The sequence below is a fragment of the Serinus canaria genome, chromosome 3 (genome assembly GCF_022539315.1).
Source record: "Serinus canaria isolate serCan28SL12 chromosome 3, serCan2020, whole genome shotgun sequence".
Lineage (NCBI taxonomy): Eukaryota > Metazoa > Chordata > Aves > Passeriformes > Fringillidae > Serinus > Serinus canaria.
Genome location: NC_066316.1, coordinates 98549112 through 98565033, shown reverse-complemented (window position 1 = coordinate 98565033; position 15922 = coordinate 98549112). Strand labels below are relative to the sequence as shown.

The 15922-nt window shown below is 43.7% G+C and overlaps 1 protein-coding gene across 3 annotated transcripts in view; it reads right to left on the bottom strand.

Annotated features, from left to right (window-relative positions):
- HPCAL1 (hippocalcin like 1) overlaps window positions 1–15922 on the bottom strand; it is a 64931-nt gene that overhangs the window by 3280 nt on the left and 45729 nt on the right. For all 3 annotated transcript variants that reach the window (XM_030236141.2, XM_030236144.2, XM_018920755.3), the window contains 2 exons: window positions 2137–2539; window positions 919–1024 (listed from right to left, as the gene is read on the bottom strand). In XM_030236141.2, coding sequence (XP_030092001.1) covers window positions 919–1024; window positions 2137–2514 — 484 coding nt within the window. In that variant the 5' untranslated portion in view covers window positions 2515–2539. The remainder of the gene's footprint in view (window positions 1–918; window positions 1025–2136; window positions 2540–15922) is intronic.

Genomic DNA, 15922 nt, shown 5'->3' with positions numbered 1-15922 from the left:
CCTGGGGACTGCAGCAGCAGACACCAAAATGCAGCCGTAAAATCCTCTTAAATAAAACCCTTTATGTAGATAAGATGGTATTTTTTCAGGTCTCCATATCTCAGTGCTAGAATCAAGTCTTTGCTCTCACTGAGCACATCAGTAGGACACAGCTCCTGACTGATGTGGGCAGCTGCCACCTCAGCCTCTGACAGGGTAACTCCCAGGCAAAAGCTCCACCTCAAATGGAAATAGAGGAAACATCATCGGGCTGATGAAAAGGGGAAATTGATCATTTTTTGCCTGTATTCTTCAAACCCAAGGAAATGAGCCAGCACAGGTGGAGGGGTTGTGATGTGTACACTGTCAGATAAATTGATAAATTTATCAAGCAGCTCCACAAACTGGCTTGGGAGCTGCTGCATCTCCCTAATGCTCATAGTGCAACAGAAGTGTGTGACCATGTATGTATACATGCCATAAACACACACAGAAAATAAGTGTTATGGACCTGGGGAATTTTTGCTTTCAGGTGCCCCGCCACATTCAGGACTAGTGATACTGAAGACAAACCCAGGAGTGCAACCCTATCAAGGGCAGTGGGAACAAAATCTTGTGCCAAGTTTGTGCTATGTCCAGAGAAAATAACCCGAAGACATGGGAATTTCAGAGGAGCCTTTGCAGAAGGGGATTCACCTATGAAATGCCAGGGAAGGACTGCTCCCCTATCAGCCCCCCCAGCAGGAGAATTCACCCTCTATTCACTGCTCACTCATTCACCCTATTTATCATGGACCAGAGATGCTCAACAAGGCCAGGCAGAGACCAGAAGCACCAGTGGGGACTTTTCCGCTCTCCCGAAATTCTGCCATCTACCAAGGCTGGGCTGGAAAACCTCTATTTCTAGAGCTTAGGAAGGGGTGCCAGTGGCAATCCTACCGTCATTGTTTGTGTCCATCTGTCTGAAGATCTTGTCTGTTCGCTTCTCAGGAGTGGATTCATCCTCTGGCATTTTCATTACTGACGAAACCATTTTGTAAATTGCCTGAGTATTAAAAAAAAGTTTAAAAAAAGAGATATAAGAAAAACACAACCCAAATGATAAAGCATGGGGCAGAGAAAAAGAATTTAAGCCTGTAGCAACAAAAAAAGACAGCTGACCCTGGCAGGCAGCTGCAGGACTTTATAAACCAAAATGAATGGGAATTTCTGACTGCAGCATTTTTATTTTTCTTTCCTGTATTCATTTGTGCTTCAAAAGAAGAGCTGGGTCAGTTTAACTGAAAGTCAGAGCCTAGATTAATGTATGAGCAGGACTGAGCTAAAATAGAGGAGACAATGGTGCAGCAGGGCTAAGCCAGCACCTCTTTGTCTGGCTCTCACCTTCCACCCAGTTACATGTAGGCATGTGAGGTGCTACATGGATTATGGTGAATATAAATATACAGCTATAGGGGTTGTTTGCCTTTGTGGATGGGTAAGGAAATGCTTCCTCTGACTTACAAGGACATGAACAATGATAAGGCCTCTTTAGAGTGTCTGCAGTCCTAGATTTCCACCTAAATTATCCCACCCCAGCCATGAGGACCAGTGTCAGGGCACTGGCTGATGCATGACTGCCTTACACTGCACAGGACACACATTTCAGCTGCACAGTGGGTGACAAGCAGCCACTGCCGAGGCCAAACCCCTGCCAGCATGGAAAGTAGGGGCACAGGGGACTGTGCTGCCTGCCCCCACTACAGCCTATAGTCTGCATGTCCTCTGCCTTTGGGACACAAAGGCCTGCTACAGCCTTTCATCCGGAGTTCACATTGACTCAGATTTGAAGATTCAAAGCATTAATTCTGAGATTAATCAGGTCAACAGAATTTGCATTTAGGGTTTTTGATCCTGTGAACATCACACTAAGAAACCCCCAGGGAGAGCTACAGAATTTTGGCTGCAGGCCAGCTGTACAAGTGCCTTGTTCATCTCTCAGGCCCTTTCCTCATCTGCATCTTGTAGGTCTCATCATGGGTCCTACAAGATCATGGGCTCAGGAACCTTCCTGGGGCAGGAGTGACCCAGCTCATCCCTCATCTCCAGCTCCAGCTGTCTCATGGTGAAGAGGTTACAGCAACACAAATGAGATGTCCAATAGAGATAATGCCTCACCTGCACTATTTCTAGCATTTCCCCACGGCTGATGTACCCGTTGCCATCCAGGTCGTACATACTAAACGCCCACTTCAGCTTCTGTTCCAGCTTGCCCCGGGAGGTGACGCTCAGGGCGATGATGAATTCCCTGAAGTCGATCGTCCCGTCGCCGTTAGTGTCAAAGGTGCGGAAGACGTGCTCCGCAAACTTCGACGCGTCGCCATAGGGAAAAAAATTTGCATATATTTTTTTAAACTCTTCTACAGTCAAATGGCCCGTGGGGCAATCTTTTAGGAAGCCCTTGTACCACTCCTGCAGCTCGTGGTCTGTGAACTCAGTGTTCTCACGCAGGTCCTGGAGCACCTCGGGGCGCAGCTTGCTGTTCTGCTTCCCCATCCTCTTCTGGGTCTGGGTTCAGCAGCTGCAAAGCAAGAGAAAATCTGCCTGAGCTCCAGCCACACTAGGCACAGAGGGGCTGGGGAGAGGTAGGACCCTGCTAGGAGCAGAGGGTCCCCCTGGGGCAAGGGGGAAAGAGGAGAAAAAGGATGCTATAAATCACCAGGAAAGACCTCATTTAATTTGGCTTCCTTTCCTCTCCTCTAGGCTCTCTCAGTGACTAATATGCTGTGGAGGGGAATGTAGTTCAGGAGGAAGTATTTGGGAAATATTAATTCTTACTATTAATCCTTATTATATGGTAAATAATTGAGCTCAGTATTTTAGTTTTGTGCTGCAATCCCACTCCTCCATCACATGGCTTGTGATGCCCAGCTCTGGATTCCTACACAGGCTCATCTGCTGCGATGACTGAACAGGAGCGGGCAGGGACAGCAGCAGTGATGAAAAGAAAAATCCATCTATTCAAAAGTGAAAGTAAATGCAGCTGAACAAGAAGCAAGAAGGACAGGTGGCTCTGTGCCTGTCATATTTGCACTGTCCAGATGCTCTTTGAAACCTTTTGGCTTATACAGCTTCTCCTCCTTCTCTGCATCTCTTGCCCCACAGCAAGCTCCCACAGTGGGAGCTTGGTCCTGTATGGTGGGGCTTGGTTGGTGCTCCTTGTGACATCTGAGGGTCACAGGAGGGTGCAGCAAAGGTAAGCTCAGCACAGCCCACACTCAACAGCACCACCCCAAAAGATTTCTCCCTCTTTTTTTCAGTAGTGGAGGCAGCATGAGCAGATGGATCACTGCAACAGCAGCACGAGGGATTTCATCCTTTCCAGCCTTCCCAGAGAATCAGAGAATAAGACTTTTTAAAGAGAAATGTTTGGCAAAGCAACTCTTTTCAGGATTACATGTGTTTATACTTTTAGAGAAGCTTATTCAGTAGGTTCAATGTTCCCTCACCAGGACCAAAGCATATTTATATATCCAGGATTTCATCAGGATACCAGGAGAGGGCTGGGTCTGTCCTCTCTCTTGACAATGCCCATGTTGTGCCACACAAGGGGAGACTGCCCAGCAATAGGAGAGCTCCTTCAGCAAAATGAAAGATGGTCAATCTGCACTTAAGCAACAACAGGAAAAAACCAAAACCTTGATAATTTCTTACTTTTATCCCTTGCAGTCTTTCATGGCTACCTAGCAATATCAAACTGAGCTGAGGTTGAGCTGCATGTCCTTCCTCATATTCAAGAAGTTTATTCACAAGTGTGCACAAACCCCTGTGACTGGTTTGCATAAATGATGTTTCTCTGCACAGACTGTTGTGTCTGTTGGGTTTGCTCAGAGATGTCTTCAATGCAGAAGACAGGTTAGTAATAGGCCAACACTGCAGACTACCTGGAAACTGCAAGAGCTGAGCTGCAAAGCATGCAAAAACCAGGAAAAACAGGGGCTAAGCACTTCCCAGAGAGAAAAAATTCCAAGCGTGCATAAGAACCCAAAAAAATTTAAAATGCTAAAGGTCAGCAAAAAATAAGCAGCTCTACAGCAGAATGTAAGCTTGTTTTATTTGTATTCCATTTAGTCTGTGCACTGCCTCAGCAATGTAAAAAATCCACATCCTGCTCTGTGGCTTAATGCTCAGAGACAAACAGCTGCTCGTTAGTTCCGTGCATTGGGCTTAACGGACAACTGTGTTATCATTAGCACTTCTGTTTTCCAGAAAAGCTGCCAATACTTCAACTCCAAGCTTCATTTTTGTCCATTGTATTGCAGAGTTTTCTCCACATACCTGACACACCTCTGCTCACTCCCAGCGTGAAGGGATGCTACAGCTCCTGGTCCCTGCCAGCATCACCCCTAGGAGAGCATCAGGCTGCCCTCCAGTTAAACCACTAACTCTCAGCTACTGCCACTGCCTTTCCATCTTCGAATCTTCTCTGCTCCAGAGAGTCATCCTTGCAATGCCAAGGGCAGAAAACGCAATATTCTAGTCTGCTGAAGTCAAATTGCAGAAAAGAGCATCTTGGAGCAAATAATAGATCAGATGTGATCCATTTTTTTGAAGAGCAGAAATTGTAATAGTATAATAATTGTAATAGTATGTTGCACTCCTTGGGTGAGGAGATGCCTGCAGTTTCCAGCCTTCAGTAAGCCCCTTAACTTCATGATTCCCAGGTGCTTTGTAAAATCTAGTGTCTGGGCTGAAAAGCAACTGCCTCACCAACCACTGCCTCAGAATTCCCTGGGAGAGGGGCAGGAGGAACAGCAGAGCCCACTTAACACAGGAGCTGGGCTTTAAGCAGAAATTTCCTCAGCTTTATTGACTCACGGGGCTGAGGAGTGCAAAAATTTCAACTGGTAGTTAAAAGAGGTTTGAAAAGGTTTAATATAATTTCTCCCTATTCCTGTAATACCTTTATCATTCCTGTTCCCTTAAAAAATAGACACCCCTAGACAACAGAGAGGTAAGGTAATAATTCTAGATTAATAGAATAAATAAATGAATCTAGAACTAGATTACACTACTTCTCCTAGTGGTAGATATGTCCTGTTACTTGAAGAGATGCTCATTAAATATCAGCTTCAAAAGCTTTATATTCAAGCAATCTTTTAATTCAAAGGATTACAGGCCCTTTCAACCCTTCCTCCTCTTTCACATCGCTTTATATCAGAAAATGTGCAATGCTCTGAACACAACCTTTTTTTGCATATGAACTTTCTGAAAGGCTTCATAACGTGTTCTGCCCAAATGCAATCCTGCAGTTGTAACCAAATTCATGTGAATAATTAAATAACCAACATTAACATTAATTTATTAAAGCCCATCTAAAAAAACCAGCTTTGATGTAAATTGTGTTGCAGGTAGCTCCTTCAAAATGAAATGCCTAAATATCTCATTAATCATGACAGCAACCCCTGCTGCTGGCATCCAACTGACATTTCATTCGATTGCTATAAAATGCTTTCATCAAATCACTTTCCAGAGGCTCAGCAGCTGATTTAGCCACAAGACCACTCAGAGGATGGCTGCTAATGGAAATCACAGGGAGCTGAGCTGGGATGCTCTGGTCAGTCCTGTGATTAGGGCCATGTTCTGTTGCTTTTTTTTTTTAATGAGCCTTTACCAGACAAATCACTTGTTGCAGTGGGTGTAGAAAGCAAAGCAGAAGAGACATCCTTGCATCCAACATTGCCCTGGGCAGTTAGCAGAGACCTAACTGCAGCACAGCTTGCCTTTCCCTCAATTCCCATCACACCAGGGTGAAATCCAGGGAAGCGATGCCACATACACTGCAGCAAGGTCTGTCCCTGCTTACCTTGATGAGCAAAAGCTCTCAGAGCATCTGGCACTATCACAGCAGTAAGAAAAACAATCGAAGGAATGCCCTTGAGGTGATCAAACAAGGAGCGTCTTGGTTATCTAAATGCAGAGCTGAGGCCTTAGCAAGTCAATCACTGCTTGTGAAAGAGACCCTGGGCCATGTAAGGCTTAAACAGGGGGAAATGCAGATGCACTTTTGTTCCAGTTTCACACCAAAACTTTTGTTAAAATTATGTGGCGTCTGTTCTAATTCTAATTAATTCTAGCCAGGCTCAAAACCAATCTGCCAGAGAACTCCCACCTGAATGTGAACTCTGTCCTTCTAGGCTTACAAAAAACAGCAAAAATCTCATAGCAAAAGCCTAGCAATGAGCAAAAAGGTCTTTTTATGAGGAGGAGACACACACTGGTGTCCTGGTTTCAGCTGGGGCAGTGTTCATTTTCTTCCTGGTGGCTGGCACAGGGCTGTGTTTTGGATTTGAGAATGAAAATAATGCTGATAGCACACTGAAGTTTTAGTTGTTGCTGAGCTCACCCAAGTCAAAGACTTTTGCAGTTTCCACCAGTGAGAAGGTGCACAAGAAATTTGGAGGGAGCACAGCCAGGACAGATGACCTGAACTCAACAAAGGGATACTCCATCCTGTCATGGTCAGAATATAAGTTGGGGGGGATTGTCAGTGGCTGATCACCACTCAGGGATGCATTGGACACTGGTCAGCAGGCGATGAGCAATTGTACTGTGCAGCCCTTGTTTCTCTTGGATGTTACCTCTCTATTATCTCCCTTTTCACTACAATTGTTATCATCATTATTATAATAATATTTTCTTTTATTTCAGTTATTACACTGTTCTTATCTCAACCCACAGATTTACCTTTCACCCCCTGGTTCTCATCCTCGTCCCACTGATGGCTGGGTTAAACCACAAGATTGGGCTGTGCAGCACTGGGTGAGTAACTGCAGCAAAGTCTGAAACAGCTAAAGTAGCAATTCTGTGTTTTTACCAACAGATGGACTGGCTGACAGCTTCCACACACTAAAGTACTTGAAATACTTTAACAAAGCTCAGTGCATCCCACTTTCACAAGAGCTCTCTGTCAACCTCCAGTCACAGCTGGTAGAAGTGTGCTTTGACCATGTAACCCAGAAAGCCAGAGACCAAACCAGCTTTTTACTGCAAAGCTTGTGAAAGCAAAACCGCCTTGAAATGAGCTCATGATGGGATCCTCTCAGCGAATCAGTTACAGCTGCAAAAGGAGGAATAACTCCTTTGAGATGTATTTCCTTGTGCAAACCCCCTTGGATACTAATTTAGTGCTAATAAAAAGAGGAAAATTGATGAAATGCCTGTCTATAGGACAGAGGTGCTTTCCAGCTGAGAAAGGCAGTGCACAGAGAAAAGAACAAATACTCTTCATATTATCTGAGCTATCTGCTTTGCAGGGGGGAAGTGTAGCACCATTTTTCTTGCAGTGCTCACTTATAAAGCAGAATAAGTGTGTCAAACCTATTACAGTCATGAAGCTGTAGCACAGTGACTCCATGACTGCAGGAGCCCAAAGAAAATGAACAGCATAAGCCAGGCAGCAAACATTGCTCTGGGTTGGTCTGAAATATAAGAACCATTTCAACAGGAGCGGAATATTTTTTTATAAAAATACTTAAAGCATCAGATCTGTCACTGAGGATCTATCTTTAAAAGTTTGATCTTTGTATTAAAAGCAAAACAAAACAAAACAAAAAACAACAACAAAACCCCCCAAACAAATAAGTAAACAAAACCCCAAACAAAAGCCCCACAAACAAACAACAAAACAAACCAACCAAACAAAACACCACAAAAAACTCCCCACAGGCAGTCCAAAGGCAAGGCTGAGCCACTGAAGATCTGTGTTGGCACAGTTCAGGAGACGCCCTTGAGGGGACATTTCCTGCACGGGTAGCACCAGCTCACACCAGCTCAGCCACACACAGATGTGTTCAGGAAGCCTCCAGCTCCCTCTGGCCAAGCTGTAAGAGGGATATGGGCTCCCACACACCCCAGCTAGTGACAAATGTTTAGGTAAAAAATGATCGTGCAGCAACAGGCTGCAAAATAGGATTATAACAACATCATCTGGACCGTGCCTTGCCGAGGGCTGGTCAGGGGTTCTGATCTGAGCTGGGGATGGGGGGAAATGCGCAGTTACATGGGCTGGGGCAGATAATGAACTCCAGAGTGAAGAGCAGATTTTGTTACATGTTTTAATGTCAGTATCCTAAGCAACGAGCGTCGCAACAGACAAGGCACAGGATATACAAATACGTTGCTATAGATATCTGGTCCTGCCTGGTAAACTCATGTGAACTTCTTTCCTGCCCTGCGGCAAAAGCTGACACCCACATACCAGCCACTACAGCACCTGTCGCATTTTCCCAGGCTGCAGACACGGGCCCAAAAGTAACACCTTTTGATAAAGTCTGAATTGCAAAAAAGAGTATCTTCGGCTCTTGAAAAGCTATTAATAGAAGCAGAGAGATAAAAGAAATGCCTTAATCAATAATGCCACAAAAAATTCAAACCCTGCAGGGTCTGAGATGCAAAAGGCTCCTGTCAACAGGGTCTGAAGCTGCTTTCTTTGGGGAAACAGAAAGAAAAACAAAACCTGACAAGTGAAGAAAATACCACTCTAAATAAATAAATGGTCTTTTTAAATTTTTCACTTTCAGTGAGTAATTCTGCTTTTATTTATATAAGAGACATTGCTTATTCGCAACTTGCTTTCGAGTTCAATCCTTTTCAGAAGTTTATTAAAAACAGCAGGTGAAGGGGAAGGACCACTCAATGTACCACCCACATTTCAGTTTCAGAAAACTCAGTAACAATTCACATATGCTCATTGAATATCCTTTGAAAGGTAGAGTGAATTGGTAAAGAGACCTTGAGCCACCTCACTGTGTAAGTTTATCCACAAACACATATCCAGGAACTATATGGTCTTGAAAACCTGATTCCATGTCTGGGATAAAAACCCACTATAAATAACCACCTACCCCTGACCTTGCCAAAGAATGATATAATTGCAAATACTCCAAACTTGCAAACGGCTATGTGAGACAAAGGCTGGCACGGTCATTTCACGGAGTCAGCTGCAAAGGCTGAAACAGAATAAATTTGCTTACAGGTGTCTGGGTTGCTCCCATCTATTGAAGTCACTTTATTCAGGATTATATTCCTGATTTACAGGGAAAAATCAGTTAGTCACTGACATGGAGCATCAGTACATTAACCTGAGGACCATTTCACATTCGTATCACAAGCGTGTGGTGAAGAGGTGTTTGCGGATCCCCGTGGCCGGATCTTCCAGGTGCCGGACTCACAGCCAAGAGCAGCGGGATGCTGACAGTTGCGGCACCCATTGTGCCCACTGTGCCCACCAACACTGACCCCCACCAGCAGAGGAGAGTTTGCCATGGATGGTATGGTTACAAGCTACTGAAGAGAAGCCAAAGAATCACAAACTACCCCCAAACATCCATGAGTTGTTGCTAGTGAGTAATAAATGAGACCCATACTGGGACCAGAAATGTGGCAGTTCTTTGGGGAGCTCTGCATGATGTGCTCCATCTCAGGGAGGAGAGCTTATTAGTGTAAAGGGCAAATATTCCCAATGCAGTAAGAAAAGCACAGAAATATTTTGAGTAAATTAGGAAATTGGGTTAATTTGGGTGGGAGCAGTTTGGGCAGAAATGCAGCCTGTGATTGCAGACAGGAAAAGAAAATCATGAGTGGATTTTCCTCATCTCCTCCCTTTGTCCTTTCTTTTTAAACAAAACCGAGGGAGAAGCAGCCAGTCCTATTTTTTCAGACGCTGTGCAAAGTTGGCAAGGCTTAAAAAATTACGGTTTGTTTACACAATATTGCAGATCAAGGAAAACATGTCTGCACAATGTCTTAGTGCACAAGGTCTTTTTCTGAGAAGGTTGGGTTGTATGAGGAAAAACCCACGTCATGTTCACTGAATATAGTATTGTAATACATAATTTTTAATAAAACTCATTGAGTGCTGGCCTGCAGGATAGGAGAAGGTTCCTGATGGGAACTGGGAAATCAGAGAGAAAATTTTTAGAAAAAGAGAAGAAAAGTGACAAAAAATAGCACAAGGCACTGTGTTGTTAATATAATTTAAACCACAGAAGTAGCACAGTTGGGCTGTTTTGTCATTAGATTTTAGATGTTTCCTATGATGCATTTATTTAATTGATGAAGATAAATCACAGAAAAATTCTCTACAGAATAATCACAGCCCTGAGAGAATGGAATCCAGATTAAATTTCAGAAGAATTAGTCAAACTCTGGCAGTAAAAAGAGCCAGCCAATGGCACCTGAGCAAATTCCACAGCATCAGAGCCACTCCTGTGGAGAAGATGAAGAGTTTGGGGACAAGGACACTGGCTAACTAGGCAATGACAGATGATACCCAGCCCTCAGGCATGGTCTGCAAGACCATCCTCACTGCTAATGATGCCTAAATAAATAAAACAAGGAAAAGATCTGACATCCTTTCCTTCCCCAGCTGCAGGTACTGTGCTGAGGTATGGAGCTCGGAATCAAGGGGATTTTAGGGTAGCTACTTTGAAAAAGACAGGGAAGAGAGTTGGGATTGCTTTGAAAGAGTGAAAAGAAACCTTTTTATTTAACTAAAAAAGCTTTCTTTAGCAGGTGTATCCTTAGTGAAAATGATGCCTTGAGAGGCTACCTAGAACAGAAGCTAGACAGTAATAAAGGAATAAAGTAGGTATTTATTTAAAAGGCCTTTGAAGGATACACCCTGGACAGTACAAGAGCCCAGCTGAGGCTACACCCAAGATGGACTCCAAGTCACGAGTTTTCACACTTTTATTAGTTTTGGTCCATTTATATATTGGGGTTAATTGTCCAATTACAGCTTCAGGTTATGCCGTCCCATCCTCCCAGTCTGCCCTCCTCAATTCCCTCCTTTTTACACTTTTTGGGCCCAAAGCTCCAACGGTGTCCTTGGTTCTTGGCTGGAAAAGGATTGTTGTGTCTGACTAAACTGTGAGGAGAACTTGCTAACACTTTATATGAAGTTCAGAGTTACATGCTAATGCAATACAGAATCTGGAAAATATGAAAGCTAAAACTTAAGGCATCAAAAATATGCTACAAAATGTGGCTTTGGAGATATGCCAACCAGCTACCTCTAACAAAAATTCAACATTAACTAAAAGTATTAAGATATACTGGGGGGGAAAACTCAAAAGAGAAAGATTGTTTGTTACCAACATGTTCAACTTCCAAATTCACAGCTATGGCTAACAATTTTTACTGCTAATACACAGGTTGTTTTTGTTCTAAAAATATGACATCTAATATATATGCACTCATTTATTTTATTAATCTAGGTTTCTAAAGTAGCTTTTTTAAAAAATTGATCATGACTTCAAAATAGCACAAAAGCCACTAGTTAAATTCCTTGCAAAAATACACTCCACTAAAGAAAATTTTTCTCAAAACAGTGTTTTATTTCCCCTTCAGTGGTAAATAATAGTAATCAAATTGTTTCACAGCTTTATTTTCCTGTTTGTTGAATGAAAAAAACACTGAAGTTTCAAATCTAATAGTAAACCTAGAGTTTAACTTTCCTGGATTTTTCCCCTTACAGAGATGTGAATTAAAAACTGAGAGTGAAATAACTACATGAGAACGGCATCCCACTCATAAGGAAGGAACCTGGTTCTGCTGGATGCAGCAATTCAAGGAGCAGAAGACCAAATCTGCTGATAAGAATCAGCCCAAGCTCTAGAATAGCTAAGGATATTACTCAAGTTGGTGCATGTGACTGTACCAATCTCACAGGGATTTTTAAAAATGAATTTTTATAATCAGGGAGCCAAAATTACAGTGACTACTATCCTGTGCAGGAAAGCCATTGACCCACCATGACACACCCTGGACAAAGTGTCACACCAGGAACATGATGCAAGTTTTGTGTTCCGGTTATTTTCAGGGCAGTCCTTGTGCCTTGAGAACACAATGGCAAGCCCCTTGTGTTGGATTGTAGCAACATTTATGGTGGGATGTGGGCACCCAGCTGTCCTGCAATGTCCTGCTGTCCTCCCTGCGTGGCAAGGACTGCCCATGCCAAGGCACAAGCAGGCTGGTGGCTCCCCACAGGAACCACCCGCAAGGGCACTCGTGGGTGTTTGCCCAAGGCAGTTCCTTCATGGTGTGAACTCCAGACCAAATGATCACAGGGATGAGCACTGGTGCTCCTGTGAGGTGGATCCCAAACACAATGGGCCCTTTTGAGCAGCAATGATGTGACAGACCATCTCTCTGGCCATGCATGATGCTCAGAGATTGAATCAGCTTCCATCATTAGAAATGGGAGAGTTATCTCGGGAAAACAGCAAACCATATGATCTTTTGACTTGTTCCTCTAAAATCCCTAAAAAAAGGGGAACCATCCCTTCACTGAGCTGTCAGAGACAGCACTGACTGGATTCTCCCAGCTGTGAGTACCAAGGCAAGAGGAGGCTTGTGCAGCAGCATGGCAGGACACCTCCAGTCCCAGCCCAGACATTTAGTAGCTGCAACTTCCATTAATCCTGAACACTCAAGAGTTTGATTTGGTCTTAAGTGCATTCACTATAAATTATGCAGAAGAACAATATGACTGTCTGTCTCCAAGAAAGGGAGTGCTCAATATCAGAGGAGAAAGAAGAGATATTGGTAATTTTAGGGGCACCAAGAACAGCCCTATGAAAATCCTTTCTTTCTTTTGGTATTTCTGTGTAGCGTTTAACACTTCAATGCAAATCATCTTGGAAGAAAATCATGCAATCTGCACTCAAGACATCACTTTTCTCATTAACCTCCACCACAGGGCTCCATCCCCAGCAATACCCACACTAAATGTGTTTTTCTGAGCACTGTGGGTGAAGGCTGCCTGGAGCTGAGCCTCTGTTAGCAGGCTGGGTAAGAAACAAATGGAAAATCAAATCAAGATGAATTTTATATTTATATCTAATAGATGCCAGTAGAAGCCAAATGAGTGTATTTTCTTCCCTAGCTGGGTATACTAACAGGAAGGAGATGTGATAGTTTTGAAGCAGGAAGCATCCCAACAGCGTGGGATGAGAAGAGCTGACCTGCACCTGAGATCACATATGGGGCACATCCTGTCCCACCGCCTTGGTGCCGCATCGGTGAAGGTCTCGATTGCAAAAACAGGAAACGTGTCTTCTCTCAACAGTGATGCTGAAGATGGACTTTCATGTTCACATGAGAAGGGGATGAGGGAGAAAATCTGCTCCTGATACCCCCTTAGAATCGCTCTCTCAGGTGGAGGGATCTTCATGAACTTCATTTTAGTAAACGCAAAAAGAGCGTCTAATCCGTAAGGTTTTAACATATCAGGCCATGGACAGATAAGCTTTCCTGGGTATGGCCACAGCAGGTGGTCAGGATACTGACCTCAGCCATTTTGTAACCTCTTAATTTATCACTTTGGTCTCTGAAAAGACCCTAAGCTACACCTGGTATCAACTACTAGTCTGCTCCACTTCAAACAGAACTAAAAAATCCTACTAAACCAAATTCTGCATCTTTTGCAAACCAAGAGCCACACTAGATACACACTAGGCTGGCATTTTTGGTTTGTTTTTTTTTTTTTTTAATTTCCCTTCCCCAAGGATAACATTATCTGTTTCCCTGGAAGCTTTCAGCAACTTTTCTGCAGGAGGAGAAGGTATCCTGTGTGAGAAACCATGTCAACAAGATCTTTCCGTAAATGCAACGTTTGCGTAAGATCAACACAATAATTTATCATTTATTTTTTCCTCTTGAAAGGAACAGGAAAAAAGTGTTTAAAGGCTGTGGCAGTGGTTAAAAGGAGGGCTCTGATGGTGGAGGATGGTGCAGGAATTGAAAGTTTCTGAAGTGATGCCTTCTCCTGGGGGGTACACATTTCATCTTTCAGCACAAGAGCAAGGCTGCTTCCCTTTGCCTTCAAGCCTGCTAACAGCTCTTTGTTGGCACTATATACTTTAAAAAAGGGAAGGCCAGCAAATGACCACTCTCAGGGTCAGAGGGTCAGGGGAATCAGTTCAACAACTGATAGAGATGTTTGGAGTCACACTGGCACTGGGGGAGAGGTTCCTGCCAGAGGAAGATGAAGTTTTATTTGCTCAGCTGAAGCGAGTCTGGACCATGGAAGAACCAGGTAAATCCTCCAACTGACACTGTCCCCTGACTGAGCCTGTCATTCAGACTCTTCTTACCCCCCTGCAAACACAGGCATGATCCTGCTGCTGGGCTTCTCTGAGATAAATACAGCATAAAAGAAATAATCCCACATTTTCCCACCCCTGCTCTGAAGAGAGTAAGCAGCAATACTAAAAGCATTTTAGGCTCTTGTATTCTTGTGGTTAATGTTATTTTTTTAGCTTCTTGAGCCTCTATTGCAGAGATCATGACTTGTCAGACCTATTTTGAGACCTCCTTTAAGTTTCACAACTAAAAGTCAGTGGCAAGAATCAAATAGCCTCCCAAAGGAAGGTCGACCCCCATATTTCCTCTGCAACTGACATTTCCAACTGCATGAGGATGGTGGGGCAGAGTAGACAGATGGGCATTCATACATGCCAAAGCCCAGGGCAGAGCTCTTCAGCATTTGGTGCCCAAACTCTGTGCTTTAGAAAAGGAGAGGAGCTGCAGCTAAGGATGACCCTGCTGAACAACAGCACACGGCTCTGGCTGCATGCTGAGTTTTGGAGCGACTCCAAGCAGGGTGGGACTGTAAGAAAGTAGACAAAAGCTTTGGATAGAGATCTACAGGGAGGAAGCGCTTCCTACTTCCTCCACAGAAAGGACCAGGGCTTTAAATAAACCTCCTCCTGAGCTCTGCTGAAGACCAAAAGGGTTGCTGCTGAAAGAAAGTCCAGTCTGACTGGGACCCAGCTGAAGGCTGATGAGGCTCTCCTAGGGAACTCTGCTGCAGTTTCCAACATGCTGGTGGGAAGTGGGGGAGGGCTACCCACAGTTCCATTGTGACTGGCATCAACTAGACAAAAAAGCCTCTGACAAGGCTTTCAGCTCTGCCATCAAAGGTGCAGAGCCAGACCTGCCCATCAAGCACATCTTTTGATGAAAAAGGTATATCAAAGTGTACATTTACATTTTGTAAAGCCATTCCAACATCATACCATTTCTCAGACCCATTTACCTTTTAGCCCTTTCTCGTATGGCCTATGAGACTGCAGCAGCACATTTATTCTGATGGACAGAGACATTCCATCTCTCCATCCCCCTCAGCTCCTCTCCACCTTCCCCACCTCTGCAGCTACATGGGATCTTCCAGCCTTGCCTCTCTCCTTCCTCTCACATGGTCCCACACACAGGCCATAAACACGAGAGCCAAGATTGGAAGCAACACTGATGAGAAAATGACTGGCACTGACAAAAAACCATCCCCCTCCTAACAAATACCAATAGAATATTTACTTTGCTTAGATGTAACAGAATCAGACCCTAAATACAGCAATACACATTTGCAAACAATCCAGATCTTTCCTCCATACAGTACCACATCAATTATCTTATCCATCCATTTTAGGGTTCATATTCAGTTGTAATAACCTCCATCTTCCCTGTTCTCCATCCTGAGCATCAGCCCACAGCAAGAAGCCTGTTTGTTGTTTTTCAACCTGTCCTTAGTCTGCAAGAGCATCCATTGATTATAACCCAAAAGAAGACTTGTGCTGTGCCAAAATTGCTAAAATTTACATCTCAGGCACTTTCAGTGGTGTGGAAGACTTAATAACAGAAAATAAGAGAGAGAAGGAAGGAAACCACAGGTCTGAAAAATATCAGACAGATTACGAGGCAATGTGGAAAAAATATACTCCAAATTATATTCTCACAACAAAGACAAAGCTACAGGCAGGTCAGAAAGAACTGAGTTGTGCATACATTTCTGCTACAGTAAGAAATGGCTTTGCACTGCAATGGGATCGAATAAGCAAATTTCACATTCCTGGAGGAAAACAATTATTTCATTAATGGCTTTGCACAAAGAAACTACCCA